Source organism: Pavona decussata, unplaced genomic scaffold (assembly GCF_977016875.1).
Source record: "Pavona decussata unplaced genomic scaffold, jaPavDecu1.1 SCAFFOLD_376, whole genome shotgun sequence".
Lineage (NCBI taxonomy): Eukaryota > Metazoa > Cnidaria > Anthozoa > Scleractinia > Agariciidae > Pavona > Pavona decussata.
Window position 1 is genome coordinate 64,314 of NW_028145751.1, and position 16,760 is coordinate 81,073.

Sequence of the window (16,760 nt, forward strand, 5' to 3'; positions counted from 1 at the left end):
AAATCAAGGTAACAAATGTAAATTAACCAAAACACTTAAAGGCATGTTTTGTATTACATTAACAATGCTGACACACATCTCGGTTTGTCATAATCAGCAGTTCTTGATACCATATCTCAGCAGGCAAGGCACTTTGACAGGTTTCCTGGCCACGTCCGCATTGATTTACTGAAATACATGTAATGTTAAGAACAGCCTCAAATCGCCTCAGCTCCAAAATTAGACGTTCTTGTATAGAAAAAAAAAACAGTGTAATTAACAGAACAGAATTAGGAGATAAACAGTAGATCCGTTTCTAATTTAGAGTCGTGGAACCTAAACGAATGCTGCAAGACGAAAGGAATATTACGAACCAACTTCCGGGGATTTCAAAATAGATTTTTGTACGGTGTTCAGAAAAAGACTGATTCAATTTTTGTGTCTACGGCTTCAAGAGAAGCGTAGACACTATGTCATCGGGTTGAGTGAAAGAGTGAAAGAGTGTAAGAGTGTAAATGCCACAGGACTCCCAAATGAAATCCTATCGAAAGCCGACGCTATTAAATCCTCCACTGACCGAGATCTAAGCGATTGTATTTCCGGATCAGGACAATGGCGACAATACGGTAAATGATGTTTTCCGATGTTGATTTGCTTGTTACAAATAGTTTAAGTGATGATTTGAACCAGAATTCTGTAACTTCTGTAATTTTCATCGCAAACGTGCCCGAATTTACTGCTAGTCATCGCTTTGAACAAACACGGAGTGTCTTCAAATTTTACATGCGTGTTTGCACGCACGCAAAAAAAAACTGAAAGTTTTGGCCTCTAATAGCAAATGCATCGTTTATTTCAATAAAATGTTTTGTTGGAAAAGCTTTTTGTTGATTTTTGTGTCTTTGTCAATTCATATATGCGTTTGAGAAGCGACAAATGCGCAATCAAGGACAATTTGCATAAGCGGGTTGAAATTTGATATGCCAAAGGTCTTCAGACAACATGCCGTGAATTTTAAATATTTTTGCGTTCAAGTGTGTTTTTCGGCAAATGATCAATAGTAACGATATTATTTTACGTCAGAAAACATTTCTTTAATCGTTCCAGTTTCATATGCAGTTAATTTTGGAAGCCAACGATATTTATTTATCTACTGCGCATTTTAAACCGCTCTAGGAAAAAGTTAATTTATGCGAAAACTATGGTCCAAACACGACAGGAGTCAACGGGTTAAAGAATGATACTTGCCTTTCATAAGTTCAGTATAGATTAATTAATAGTTTCTGTTACATTTTATGCCTACGTTTCAGGTTAGGACTTTGCTTTCAGTACTTTATGTTTAGAACTTTGCTGCATTGTTTTCAGTACAAAGTTGTGGTTCACGTTGTAAGATTATATAATATATTGTTTATGTTAGAATAAAGTTACAGTTCTCTTCTTACAAAATGTTTGTGGTAAACGATACCAGCTTAATCTCAATCTCACCAGTATTCTGTGCAACATTTTTACAACCATTTTTTTTCTCTATCCTATTTCCACTCCTCCCTCTTTGTTTTCATTTCAGTCTTATTTCCCTTTTCTTCAATTCTTTTATATCACATTTCTATACCATAACTGCAGTAGACACATGCAGTCTGAGACTGCCTATTTTTATTGACTTTGAGAGAAAAATTTTTGAATCGGTAAAATTTTGTGAAACACACTGGGAAATGACACGTTTAAAAAATGTCATCGGGGATTTAGAGAAACATCCGGAGCAGATGCGTGCCCGGAAAATGTGGCGGGAAAACGTAACTGGTGCCAAGCTACTGAACACACACAAGCGTTGCCGGTCAAGCTCGGGGAAGGCATTCGAACAAGTCACGTTTCGGTTATGTGTAATTCGTTAAGCAAAGTGGCATGCACTAAGTTCGGTTTTCAACTAATAATAGAACGTAACCGAAATAAATGTTGTGCCACTAGTACTAAGAACACAAATGATGGATCGGAGAATAAACTCTGTAGTGTAAATTTAAAGAGGCAGTGTCGCTGATATTTAGTCCCGAGGGGGTTCTTCCTTATAAGAGGCTAATGGGGATGTGCTGCTGGATGGGGTCGCATTTTCACGGCTGGTTTGACTAGAATGGGGTTGCATTTTCAATAGAGTTACTAGAATGGGGTCGCACATTTTTGGATTTTTGGGGTAAGAAAATTCTATTAGGTAGGGATTCAAAATGGTCTCGGTTAAAAAGTTCAGAAAGTTTTGTTTATTAAATGTAACAATCACCTCGCATTACATTCCGTTCTTGAAACCACAACTTCAATATTAACCAGTTACACAATAGCACAAAACCACCGGTCCAGAACAAAGTCCATTCAGTTTAGGATGACTTATTTAAAGGATTGATAAAGTAGATGCATAAATAGAAAGTGACTTAGTTGAGATCGCGAAAATTACAATTTCCCAAAAGTGACTAAGATGGGGGCTATAACTGGCCACAAAATAGACTATAATGGGGCAGGGGCTCTGCAAGGCCAGCGGCACATACCCAGCAAAACTGAACCCAAGTACCCCCCCCCCCCCCTCTCGGGTATTTAGTGTGCTTTTGAATAGCGAAAAACTCATTTGTGTCCATGGGAATGTTAAAATAATGGTTCACTAATGTTAACAATTGCCCTACGAGTACACAAAAACTAGTATTTGTTATCTTTTGCTGCGGATGGCTTGGATGGAAATGGATTACCACTTGAAAAAAATGGCCAATTTTTTCAAGCTCCTCTTGCGGATTTTGGAGAAATTGCTAAAAGCTTCTTTATAGTTTGTTCTTCATTGGAGAAATCAGTTAATAGTTCCCTCCCGGTGTTCGACGAACAATTTCAGTTTTGTTAGAGACAAGGTTCTGTGTTAAATATTTGACCAGGTTTGATCCAAATAGGGCGAAATCTCCTTGACAGTGTCCCTTTAAGTGTCAAATGAACCAATAAAATCGCTACTGAGCATTAAACCTTTCCCTACCAAGTTTTTTGGCCCATTTTTCCAAAACGGTAAAGAAAAACCCAGCCTGCTAATGTAACATAGCGTTGAAAAGGCCTTGATGAGTGTAATCAAGAGAAAGGGTGTAATTCATTTCTGAAATCAAGATAAGTGAAGGAAGTCAGGTCTTTGATAGAAATGATTTTAAAACGAAAAAATTCAAAACTACAAAATTTCACTGATCGACTCGTGTGATAGGTATACCCCAAAACTGCAGCTTATTTTGCAGCTTTTGATGCATAGAGTACTCTGAGATAAGCGAGAGTCTGTAAATGCATTAAATGAAAATATTCCACAAATCATAAGGTGGTAAACCACATCATAGATACCAGAGGGTAGCATTTTTGCCCTTGAAATGCAATTAAGAACTTTCCAAGACCAATTTGCTGACAAAATTTCGCTGTAATTGATCGAGCAACTACTGACCAAGTTATGAGTTCAGGACCCACTATAGCGGTTCTCGGTAGTAAAAGGTGTTACGGCCGCCTTCCACGTTGTTATGTTTAGCATTTAATCCTTTGTAAGGTTGCACATTCCTTTCGCATTCTTTTCAGATATCGCTATTCTTTCTGTTAAATTTCTCCGCATAATTTTCTTTGTTCTTAGATCATTTTGTAAGTTTCATAGTCCATTCTAATTCATTTCGCTTCAGCGTTCACGGCAACATCGTTGCAGTTTTTTTCGTTCAACTCTTGTTTGCCATCGTACATTTTCTCCGTTCAACTTCCTAGCCACACAACGTTTTAATTTGTATATTGTTTCGCTTTTAGCAACCGTAATCGCAATTCGAAATAACAGTAATAAAGACGAGTTGGAACCGTGAACTATCCCTGGATTATTCGCCTATAAAAGGGTTAATCCTAGTAAGGAAATGGGAGACTACACAAGACAAGGCAAAAAATCTTTGACCTCAGTGGGAATTGAACCCACGATCATCGGATTGATCACTGTTGTCCCACCGGATGATTCACGAGACCAGACGGGAGCAAGTCGTGGGTTATTATGGTGGTAATTGCGGCGATACGAATGTAAAGGGTTCAAATCTGTCATGAATGTTGTGCTTCTAGAACTAATGACAGATGATGGATTTTGGCGCAAAATTTCAGCGTTTATTTATAATTTCGCACGTGAAATTACAAAATTGCTATGGCAACGTTTCTTGATACAATAAACAAGTCAAATACTAAATTACCTTTAACGCTGGTCACGGCCGAGCTTCATTCGCCTAATATCAAACTGCCCTTAACAGGTTCTTAAAGCAGTTCGACTAACATGTCTTCCAACAAGATAAACATGTCTGCGATCTCAGTAATTCTATTGCTGATCGGAGGAGCCTTGAGCCAGACGACTAGTAAGTTAACCAACGTACTTAATTCTGTTTGAAGTAGGATGTATAGGTATCCTGACCATGTTTCAGAAATGGCTCCTTTTTGCGGGCACTTTGAGAAAAAACGTAATCAACCCACACATTTTCTGAAGGCATAATATGTGAAGAATTAGACTATTTTCTTTAAAGTTTTTAAAAAGGAAAGCGCATCATCGATTTCAAAAGAAATTGCCGAAATGGCTACTTCCGCCTTCTATTCCGACAACGTTTTGCGAAGGAGTTATCTTAGAACATTCGTGCTATTAAAGTTTCAGCCAACTCTAAATCAGGACGTGTGGAAACGAACTTAAAATGTTCACCCCTTGAGTAATTTTGTTTTATCGAGAAAAATGGGATTTTAATAATCTCTTCATGCTGCAAGAATTAATGATGTAATGACAGACATGTACATCGGGAATGGAAGAATTTATGCGGACAACGTGTTCTGACAATTAATTAACCTACAGTAAACAGCTGTCGTCTAAAAAACTGCCGTGACTGAATGCCGCCGTGGCTGATTCTGAGAAGCGACAATGTAGAGTCTCGAGATTTGTACTCAACCTTTGATGATATATTGGATTGAAAATTTATATTTCAGGGCACAGGATGTCATTGTGATCAAATACAAACATCTCCGCCAAACGGTTTTCATGAACCCTTGCCGCGAAACGAAATGAGCGGCAACATCCGCACTGGCTCTCAGTTAGGGAGCGAAATTTAATAGTGAATAAGCTAAGGGACAGGACGCTTACTGAGATACAACAGCCGAATTTCCTATCCCGATCGTTCTCAGACCGAGGGCGAAAGCTTTGTTTACGTCTTAAGAATGACCTCGCTTGGTTGTGGAGAAGGAAGTGAACATGAAAACGGCGTCCACTTCCTTCTTCCTTCTTCACTTAAGCGAGTTCATTCTTTAGAAAACTCAAGCAGTTTAAGGCCTGGGTTTAAAGGGTGTTCAGAAATTATAAATGATCCCCTATATCTTCGGTTTGACTACCTAGAACAGGATGGAATTTTTCCTGAATATAAAATTCGATGTTTTCTTTTGCCTTAGTTTTATCTTTTGCATAAGTTTGATCGCGTGACGCATCACGCGACCAAAAAATAAAAAGTTCGCAAATCGGCGATACGGCGGCGAATTTTCTTTATATAGATAGCTGAATGAGCGTTTCCGATGTAGATTTAAAATATTGAACATTTTACGTTTGTAATGACTGTCCTCAAGTTTTTAAATTGGAAATATTAACAATCAAAGGTTGAATTTTGGACTAAGAAAAGACCTTTGTCAGGAGTTTTTTAGAGCACAATGGACGATCATTCCTAACGTAAAGGGCTGGAGATATTTCATCTTTATTAGAAAAGCGTTTTTGTTTGATGTTTTCTCTTAAAACCGTCGCCTACCTGTCAAATCTTTGCTTTTTTCACGAAAACGATCACGTGACATGTCCCGTGATTTATAGAACTACTTATTATGCTAAGAAATGTTAAGGGTGATAAGACCTTTTTATCTGCCAAATTTCAGTTCAGTGTCATTCAGTTTGTTAAAGTTATCTCGAATAAACCATTTTCCCTCTTAAAAGCCCTTAAACCAGGCCTTAAATCGCTTGAGAATTTGGCTGTTGTATCTCTGCAAGCGCCCTGTCCCTTAGCTTATACTGTATTCTTTCCTATTTCTTAACAGTGCCTATTGTGGGGTTAGGGTTAGGGAATTGCAAATGAGGACCCCTAATATAATAGACGTTAGTTAAACTTAAAGCCGGGGCACTGTCCCGGAGATTTTGTTGTATGTTGTCAAAACGGCTCAAAGATTTGACAAAGAACGTCTTCTCTAACTTGAAATTACTCTCACAGCACTGAGAGAAAAATGCGAAATGATTTCCTCGAGAAAGAATAAACTTTAATTGGTTTCTAGCGATTTCTTTAGAATACACAGGAAGAACTTGAAAAAAAAAACTGGCCAATTTTTTCAAGTTGCAATCCATTTCCATCCTAACCATCTGCACCTAAAGATGACCGATACTAGTTTTCTAGGAACTAGTTGGGTTACTGTTAACAAAATCGGACCATTTTTTAACGTTTCTATTGATACTGAAATTAGCTTTTTGGCCATTGAACGTGACAGTAATTAACAATTATTCACCAAAGTGGAGGTGAATAGTGATGGATATTTACCAAGCCGCGAAGCGGCGAGGTAAATATCCATCACTTTCACCGGCACTGAGGTGAATAATTGTTTTAGTGAAATGGACCAAAAATTACTTTATTTTTTCAATATTCCGACAAATGGCGGGAAATTTTAAAATCTCGCGCGCCGCGCGGTAGGCGATTTCGTATTGTAGAAAGTTCCGTCTCGCTTTCTTGTGGAAAATTAAAACTTCTAGAGGTACTTGCTTAGTTGCTACGTGTCTTTTCTACGATTGTTGTGTGAAATTTGCCCTGTTGTTGAAACCATACTGCAAAACAGTAGATGTTTCATTGTTTTTGACCGTGGCGAAACGGGAAACCATCTTGTTTCTCTTCGGTTGCTCGGAGGTGAATAGTACTTGGCTAATCACCTCCGAGCTAGCCAATCAGCGCGCGCGAAAAGCACTATTCACTTGTGTGGTATATAGCTATTTTAATTAACGGAGTATAAAGCTATAAGACAAGACCTCAAAATTCTGTGGATTTTTTATGAATAAGGTCATCAAAATCAGCTATGCCTCGTCTGTCCAGTGAAGATATACGATGGTGAGCCATTTGGATGAAAGAAATGTTAGGATATCAAATGGATGAGGTGGCAGCCTCTTTGAAGATCCCTTGAAGCTTTAAAGCTTTGATCCGACAACGTTAATTGAAATAGCTGTATACTAAAAACCTTTAGCCTGGTTCCGAGGTAAGAGGACATCTAAATGTCAATTTAAGATGTTTAATTTCTGACTAAGATGCAAATTTATCTTACTTTAAGATGGCTTTTATCTTAATATAAAAAGCGTCTTTAGTAAGATCTTTCCATCTAAAAATGCGAAGTTCTGGGATGAGTTATCTTTTCATTCTCTTTTGTACCCTTAATTTAAGTTTCGAACATTTCTCTGTAAAAAGTAAAATCTTAAAGTAATTGACTTCCAGGGCGCCCAAATCAAAATTCAGAAAACCGTTAAATTCCGAAAGAAAACTGTTGTTAGTTTTGGGATGTAACAACTTTTTTATTTAGCTCCGTGATGCATACCAGTCCACAATCATGAAGACAGAGCCTCGCTACCCTACACTCTGTGTTACCTGGAACGTGAATAAAATACAGTTACAAGCTGAAACGACATGTTCAATTTTTATCGAAACATGGTATTTATGATTTTGTTCCACTAAAATCTCCTCTATGAATCTGTTGACTTGCACACTTACCTTGTCCATCTACACCATTAACCATATGCATTCGTTCCGTACTCAAGAGGAGAGAGTTCCAAGTTGAGTTTGAAATTCTTTCTTTCAGCATTAGTCACACCATCAATGTCACAATCCAGAGCACCATCAGTGTCAGAATCCGTGACACCATCAATGTCACAATCCAGTGCACCATCGGTGTCAGAATCCGTGACACCATCGATGTCACAATCCAGTACACCATCGGTGTCAGAATCCGTGACACCATCAATGTCACAGTCCAGTACACCATCGGTGTCAGAATCCGTGACACCATCAATGTCACAGTCCAGAGGACCATCAGTGTCAGAATCCGTGACACCATCGATGTCACAATCCAGTGCACCATCGGCGTCAGAATCCGTGACACCATCAATGTCACCGCCCAGAGGACCATCAGTGTCAAAATCCATGCAACCATCAATGTCACCATCTATCACACCATCAGGGACACAGTCAACACCAGTGGCTTCATCCACTGCAAAGCCGGGTGATGGTGGTAATGGGGGTGATGCTGGTACATATGCTACCATTTTTAAAGTTTGAGTGGTTTTCAAATGAATAATAATGATAATAATAATAATAATAATAATAATAATAATAATAATAATAATAATAATGATAATGATAATAATAATGATAACAATAATAATAATAATAATAAAATAATAATAAAATCTTTATTACAAAACCTCAATCAAAATCCTATTAACAATCAACCTGTTGTTACAGAAAATCCAATTAATTCATTTAAACACTATTCGTTTACAAATTCTAAAAAATAGAAGCAACTTAACCTTACATAAAAGAAGAGAAAATAGATATAATTAATACTAACAGTTCAAAATTCTATAATAATGATAATAATAATAATAATAATAATAATGATAATATTAATAATAATAATAATTAAAATAAAGGAATGATAACTTTATTATTTACAAGAATAAAATCTACTAGATACAGTTTGAATTCTATTAAAACCTGAGTGATTTTACAGTTTGCTGTCATAAAATTGTAGAAATATCAACATCTTATATATAAAAGCTAATTCATATGGGTTTGGTTCAGAAGATAAAAGAACAATTTCCACTGATGTATTAAAAATATATATACCCTCGTAATAAAAATATTCTTAATAAATGCCCAGTCACAGTGTTTCCAATCATACGCTAATAATAATAATAATAATAATAATGATGATGATGATGATGATGATGATGATGATGATGATGATGATGATGATGATGATGATGATGATGATGATGATGATTGATGATGATGATGATGATGATGATGATGATGATGATGATGATGATGATGATGATGATAATAATAATAATAATAATAATAATAATAACGGTAGATGGGATCAGTAAGACTTAAAAATCTATATAATGATTTTCTATTTCTCTTTACAGAATCCGGAAGCAAAGACAACATGGTCGTGATATACATAGTTATCGGTGTGGTCTGTCCTTTCGTCGTCATCATTATAGTAGTTATCATCATTTACAAGTTTAAGAGGTAAGGAGACAAACGCTTTCTGAATTTCAATGTGCGAATGTATAAAACGTCAACACTTTGACTTTAGTATGGCATGTTGCAGCGAATAAGATTGAAGGTGTCTGAAGGTGTCTCATTGTTAAAGGGGCAATGTCACCTATTTGTTATGTCGCACATATTTGTATCGACAGAATTGTTAAAATAATGGTTTAGTTTTGTTAATAGTAACCCTACTAGTGCATAGAAACTAGTGTTAATTATTTTTGGCCGCGGATGGCCAAGATTGAAATGGATTGCATCATGAAAAAGTTGGCCAATTTTGTTCAAGTTCTTCCAGCGTATTTTGGAGAAATCGCTCAAAATCTGATTACAGTTTGTTTCTTCCCAGGAGAAATCACTTTATATTTTTGTCGCTACTCTAACAGCAATTTAATGTTAGCGAAAAGGTGCCTTGTCTTATAATTGAGCAGTCTTGACCAAAACACAGAGAAATCTCCGTGAAAGTGTCCCTTTAAGTCTTGTAGCTTCTTGACGTCACCGTCTGTTCCTTCGATTCACAGCAAAATGAACATTCTGACAGCTTGAAATAACGTAGCGTTCATACATCTTTGATTCGCGTAGTAAAGAGATTAAAGTTAGCTCGATAAGCCTAAAGGTACTTAAAGATAATTAAAGGGTGTGTTCACACGAACTAGCATGTAAAATCTTACCTGATGTGTTATTTTGCCCTCCCGGGCAGGTGAAATTATATCGTTCTGTGTTTGCGCTTGTATCATTCTCATGCCGGTTTTTCTTTACAAGTTAAGTTGTCTCACGGTTGATCGAACGAGTCGTAGCACAGTGGATATGTAGATGATGGACGTTAACTATAAAATTATTACAAAATGTATGGTAAAACTGAGCTACCCTTAAAGTGAACTACTGTATAGCTTCGGTGTGTTTTTTTCAGGTCAAGCAGCATGACGGCAAGCATAAGGCCACAACCGTAAGTACCTATTTCCCTAAGGAGTTTAAGTTGCAGATTCTGTAGGTGTTATAAGATGTCAATAGAGAGCCCGATATATTGTCATCACTGTTGTTCCAAGGATTATTTTTCATTACTGCTTTTTACGCGCCAAAATTAATTCATTTTCGCCTTCACGCAGTAAAACTCAGGAGCTTTTCAGTTTTGTTTTCTAAAGGTCGTCGTTATGGTTTCGGTCCTTAGTTAGACTGTTCACAGTCCCCCTATTTTTCCGTGGGATTCTCGAGACTGGTACGCTTCGATGGAACTGCCGCCATTTTGGTTTGTAAAAGCGAGTGCGATCTGGGGAGAGTGTCTAAACTACCGAGTGGAGTGGGAGTGGGGGTTAGTTGGGTGGGGGAGGGGAAGCGAAAAAATAGGCTCCGCTAACCTCCCCTCGGTAATTTAGACACTCTCCCCAGATCGCGCTCGCTATTACAAACCAAGATGGCGATAGCCTAGTCTCGAGAATACCACGGAAAAATAGGGGGACTGTGAACAGTCTAGTGCTTAGTTTGTGGATGCAGCGATGGAAGTTAAGTTTTCAGAATCCAATTTGCTCCTGTCAGAACTCACGTACGGAGGATTCATGCGAGATAATAGACCCTTATCACTCGGCGGCCATGCTGAGTCTCGGGGGAATAAAAAGCTTTGTTTTCACACGGCAAGCCTCGGCCAGACGCGAATTCAGTGCGAGGCTTACCGTGCAAAAACGAAGCTTTTTATTCTCCTGAGACTCAACATGGCCGCTGTGTGATAAAAGTCTATCAAACGCTTGTTGAGGCCAAGACTGGTAATGTCTACATTGCGTTACTAAAATGTAACTTAAAGAAATGCCAGTCCCTGCTTAGTCTTTCCTCAAAATTTCGAGTTTCTAGGAAAAAAAGCCGAGTGCATTAAAATGAAAGGATCTAGTGTGTTTTGAAGTCAGCCGCCATACAAATGGAGTATTTTAATACCAGTATATAAAACGAAGCTGACTTTTTTTCCTGTTCCCTAAATAAATTTCCATGCTACACACGCTTACTACCTATGCAGCTGTATTAGTAATACGTAGAACACAATAACCAGCTGCAGCCAAGTATACATCCAGGGTTGCTGGGTTCGTTATGCTAGATCTACTGAATTATTGGAATTTTTTTTTTCGCACAGGTGAAACAAAGAGTGAATTAATCGGTGGAGAAGGACTCTGCGGTTTTTAACAACAAGAAGGACAACAACAACAACAACAACTTTTCTTTGGTCGTGGAGAAACGAGTAGAAAACTCCACTGCTACAACATACATGTACAATAAATAGTTACTCCCGCTTCGTGAAACGAAGGGCTAGTTTTAACAGGCAAATACTATATAAAACGCAATAATCATATGTCTATTAATTAGTTAATTGATCTTTTTCCTCGTGAGAATGGCCATGGTCAAAATTAACGTTTTTTTGTCCCGGCGGACAGTCCATACATTAGCTCTTGTTTAAACCTCTCTACAACGGCAACGGCAACGGCCACTAAAGTGCGTCCCCAACTGCCAAAATGACCTCTTGACAACGGCCAGTACCGTAATTTTTTGTAAAAACCTTTTTTATAAACTGATGCAGTAATCGACATTTGTCTTCGGAACATTACGTTTCTGTATCCATTTTAATGATATACGTATTTTGATCGTGTTCCATTTATATGCTGTAGTAAGCATAAATTGTCTACAATAATATAGCGAATGTTGCGAACCTTGCTGGTTTCGTCTTGTTAACATTTTGTTTCAAAACATTATTTACGTTTTATTGTGTATTTTATCTACCGTGTAGCATGAAAATTTTGCGGGTTCTAATTTTTGCGGATTTTGCGGATTGACCTCGATCCGCAAAAATTAGTTCCCGCAGAAAAAAACACCCGCAAAATAAAACGCCGCAAAAATTAACTCCCTTCAGTCAAATTTAACTCCTCTTTAGTAGACGTATGCTACTGGAGCGATATACATTGGACTTAAACAAGATCATTAACATGATTTTCCATTGGATAAAGCAACTAGATCTGTCAAGAGTAAAGCGATTCAGTACATCAGATTGGCACGAATGGGTCATCTGAAGGAACGCACAGACTTGAATCGTGCAGCAGACCAACCATATTCTATTGGCGCTTCAACTGAACAAGAGTGTTATTATCGACTGAGTCTGTCTCATTGCGTTATAATAGGGGCTGGTTTTGCATAGGAAGGCCGCTCCCAGTTAGGTCTCAAAGTACATCTTTCACTCGAAAGCCCTTCTGTATGCATAGAAAGGTTTCAGCTACGGTAATTCAAACATTCATACTGCTTTTTTATAAAATAATATACGGTAATAGCGTCATGGCAAACCATATTAACGAAACAGTGTTTGGCTGTGCATGGTAGGGGTAGGCTTTTTGTTTTGTAGTTGTTCAGTCCCTTTGCGCAGTAAGGTATTACAGTGATATGTCTCTAATATGTAACTAGAGTGAACTGTGACTCAATTGACCGCGTACAATAAAAGTTGAAAATATTCAGGTTTCCTCCACTTAAATAATCTGCTGCTTGAACCAGAGCATCGCAAAAATTAGTTCCCAGCAGAAATTTCAGTCATCTCGAACCGCAAAAAGTTGTTCCCGCAAACTACAAAAAAACGCCAATCCGCAAAATAAAACTCCCGCAAAATTTTCATGCTACACGGTATATGTATTATTTAAGATTGGATTGCCATTATAGGCTACAGTAAGCATGAACTTGGCACAATAAACATGTTGTACTTCGCGAAAAAAAGGTGTCATATTACACCCCTACCTCCCCATAACGGCCACCTCTCTACAACGGCCACTTTCTTCTGTCCCCAAGGTTGCCGTTGTAGAGAGGTTAAACTTTATTTGTTATCAACAGAGCTTAGAGTGATTTCCTCCAAACGTTTCATTAGAATCGACCAATGACATGCAACAGTATATACAGTGATATACAGTATTTCAATCATCGGAGTGTCCGATGTAATTCGCCTCTTTTTTTTTTTTTGGTTTTTCCTTGCTATAGTTTGTGATTGGTTAGCAATACTCGCTCCACTTTCTCAACCAATCAGAAGCAAAACCAGAACCAACTGTACTTTGTTCGTGCGCGTTTTTCCCGTTATATGTATTTGCATCGAGTTCTGATTGGTTCAATCATAGTTAATTAAAGGCAATGGTTATGAAACCTGACAAACTTACTTGTTATATGTTTTTGTTTGCTTTTTGGCCTTGACCATGCACAAACAACAATAGAATTCGGAATGTCTTGGATCAACTGACCAATGGAAACGTTTTTGTTAAGATATTCAACTGTGATGTGAACGTTAAAACAAAGGAATGTGCAGGGTCGCGGCCCTTCCAACATAAATTGCAGCACCATTGTTTTCATGGCAAGGTTTCCTAACCAGTCCCTCAATTGACTATGATTCACTGTGCTGTTTGCGTCTGTTGTGATCAGCCAAAGTAATTACTTTGGCTTTGGTGTCACGACAATCATTTTAAAAACGCTCTAGAACGGTTTTCAATCAAAGCCAATCTAATTATTCTTATCAATTACAATAGACGAAAACATTGCTATGAGCCAATCAGAATTGGAAGCGAGTCATGATTGGTTTTGGTTTTGCTTCTCCATTGGTAAAAAAAAAAAATAGGCAGTCTCAGACTGCATGTGTCTACTGCAGTTATGGTATAGAAATGTGATATAAAAGAATTGAAGAAAAGGGAAATAAGACTGAAATGAAAACGAAGAGGGAGGAGTGGAAATAGGATAAAGATAAAAAAAATGGTTGTTAAAATGTTGCACAGAATACTGGTGAGCTGGTATCGTTTACCACAAACATTTTGTAAGAAGAGAACTGTAACCTTATTCTAACATAAACAATATATTATATAATCTTACAATGTGAACCACAACTTTGTACTGAAGGCAATGCAGCAAAGTTCTAAACATAAAGTACTGAAAGCAAAGTTCTTACCTGAAACGTAGGCATAAAATGCAACAGAAATGAAAGGCAAGTATCACTCTTTAACCCTTTGACTCCTGTCGTGTTTCCATAGTTTTCGCATAAATTAACTTTTTCCTAGAGCGGTTTAAAATGCGCAGTAGATAAATAAATATCGTTGGCTTCCAAAATTAACTGCATATTAAACTGGAATGATTAAAAAAATGTTTTTTGACGTAAAATAATATCGTTACTATTAATCATTTGCCAATTCACGGCATGTTGATGAAGACCTTTGGCATATCAAATTTCAACCCGCTTATGCAAATTGTCCTTGATTACGCATTTGTCGCTTCTCAAACTCATATATGAATTGACAAAGACACAAAAATCAACAAAAAGCTTTTCCAACAAAACATTTTATTGAAATAAACGATGCATTTGCTATTAGAGGCCAAAACTTTCAGGGTTTTTTTGCGTGCGTGCAAACACGCATGTAAAATTTGAAGACACTCTGTGTTTGTTCAAAGCGATCACTCGCAGTAAATTCGGGCACGTTTGCGATGAAAATTTCAGAAGTTACAGAATTCTGGTTCAAATCATCACTTAAACTATTTGTAAAAGGCAAATCAACATCGGAAAACATCATTTACCGTATTGTCGCCATTGTCCCCATCCGGAAATACAATCGCTTAGATCTCGGTCAGACAAGGATTAGCGTCGGTTCCATTTGGGAATCCTGTGGCATTTACGCTCTTACATTCTTTCACTCTTTCACTCAACCCGATGACATAGTGTCTACGCTTCTCTAGAAGCCGTAGACACAAAAATGGCGCAAATTTTTCCAACCAACCAAACAAAGAACATTTTGTGCCATTTTAAAGACGTATTTGTGTAAACGAAGACAATTTGATCTGTTCAGATGCTTACAAAGTAGAAAATTTGCAGAAAGTTTTAGGAAACTGCATTTTATTCCCCAAATATAACCGGCTGTTGTTGGCTTTACGAAAATACCAGCTGACCTTTGTTCGCATTTTGACGACATATTTGCTTCTCCGGAAACGAAAGGAATCAGTTTTCGTTCGCTACAAAATTTTGTGTTAGATGTTCCTCACTATCAAATCCGAATTTTAAGGCCATCGGAACAGAATTCTAATACAATTAGACACCTCAATGTCTATGGATAATGGCACATAATTATCTCGCTGCGATCCTTCTACACTTCAGTAAATACTCGTTGGACATTTACAAAAAGGAAGCAAAAATACAAAAGTAATTAACAAACGATAATGTTAAAAAAAATACAATTAAATGTAAAATCGATACACTGCTAGTTAAGAAAAAAAAAACCCGTTAACGAACAAGTCTCTAAAATTCCTCATTATGTAGTATTTCCAGCCTTTTGCAGTAAAAAAATATTATGTCTTTTATGGATAATGATTATCACTAAGCTTTGTTATATAAACCTTTATCACTGCTTCAACAAATTTAATTTAGTATTGAATGGATCACACCATGAAAAGCTCAGTACGTATCAGTCAACCGAAATGTGGTTTTAAACCGCCAAGTAACGAAAAAAAAATAAAAGTTGTGTATGGGAGGTTCAGCATCTTCCCCTCTCCGAAAACACACCCTGTAGGATCTGACAAAACACCGACTGGGCACACATGAGCCAACTGCTTTAATGATACGCCCCTTTAGGTGAATTTCAACATCAAGTACACTTCTGGCCCCGGCCAGTTGTGTAAAGAGCAAATAACGTTAACCACTATTTGGATAATTCTCAATCCTATCCATCAAATAAAGGCGTATAGAAAGATCATCGTGTAACTCCAAGAATTATGACTTAACAATTTGCAAGGGCTTCAGCATTGTATGTCTGACCAGTGATGAATCGAGAGTCTCTGTAAGTGGTGGGCCCGCATTTGAACTCTCAACTTGTTCGGTTCCCTTTACGAAACGAGATATCTCGGAGCCTCGGTTTTGATCTAAAAACTAAGGAGGTGGAGGACCGGCTCCCCGGCTCTCTCCCCTAGACCCTCCAACGAAGAATGCGGTAGTACAATTCTTCGTTCGGATAGCGAGTTATTTACCTATTAAAGTTATCCGCTCTTTGAACAACCCGATCAGGGGGTGACACCAAACATCACTTTATTTTAAATTACTACAGAAGGCCTCATTCATATTCAAGGACGGCCGACTGTTCATTTCGGTCTATTTCAAGTACATACCAAACCGGTGGATATCTGGTACCAATTATGCGCTATTTCTGCGACGCATTGGCGAAAAAGTCTCGTGCGAAATGAAAATATGCCTGAAGATGAATAGTTAATACAGCCAATCAGAGCGCGTGAAAAATAAACACTATCTTCTTGGTTTGATATATACAAATTTATCTTAGCTTGATAGAGTTACCCTGTAAATTAGTGGTAAAATGAATAAAAGCTTCATATATTGTATATGTTCATATGCCTGCGTATCGGGCAGAAAAGGGCTAAACTAGTAAATGAAAGTGTTACATTATGCCTGGAAACATAAGCGAAGATATTTAAGAA

The 16,760-nt window shown here is 37.5% G+C and overlaps 1 protein-coding gene across 4 annotated transcripts; it reads left to right on the plus strand.

The window, feature by feature from the left end:
* Nucleotides 1–4,182: 4,182 nt before the first annotated feature.
* Nucleotides 4,183–12,042, plus strand: LOC146452183 (uncharacterized). Of its 4 annotated transcripts, none has more exons than XM_085098109.1 (5): nucleotides 4,183–4,340; nucleotides 7,825–8,271; nucleotides 9,176–9,281; nucleotides 10,210–10,245; nucleotides 11,416–12,042. In XM_085098109.1, exons 1-5 carry the CDS (start codon nucleotides 4,262–4,264, stop codon nucleotides 11,417–11,419), a joined length of 672 nt encoding a protein of 223 aa, XP_084954235.1. In that variant the 5' UTR covers nucleotides 4,183–4,261; the 3' UTR covers nucleotides 11,420–12,042. The 4 variants fall into 4 exon arrangements, with proteins under 4 accessions (XP_084954235.1, XP_084954236.1, XP_084954237.1 ...); XM_085098110.1 differs by having other exon boundaries at nucleotides 7,825–8,262; nucleotides 11,416–12,040; XM_085098111.1 differs by lacking the exon at nucleotides 10,210–10,245.
* Nucleotides 12,043–16,760: the final 4,718 nt, after the last annotated feature.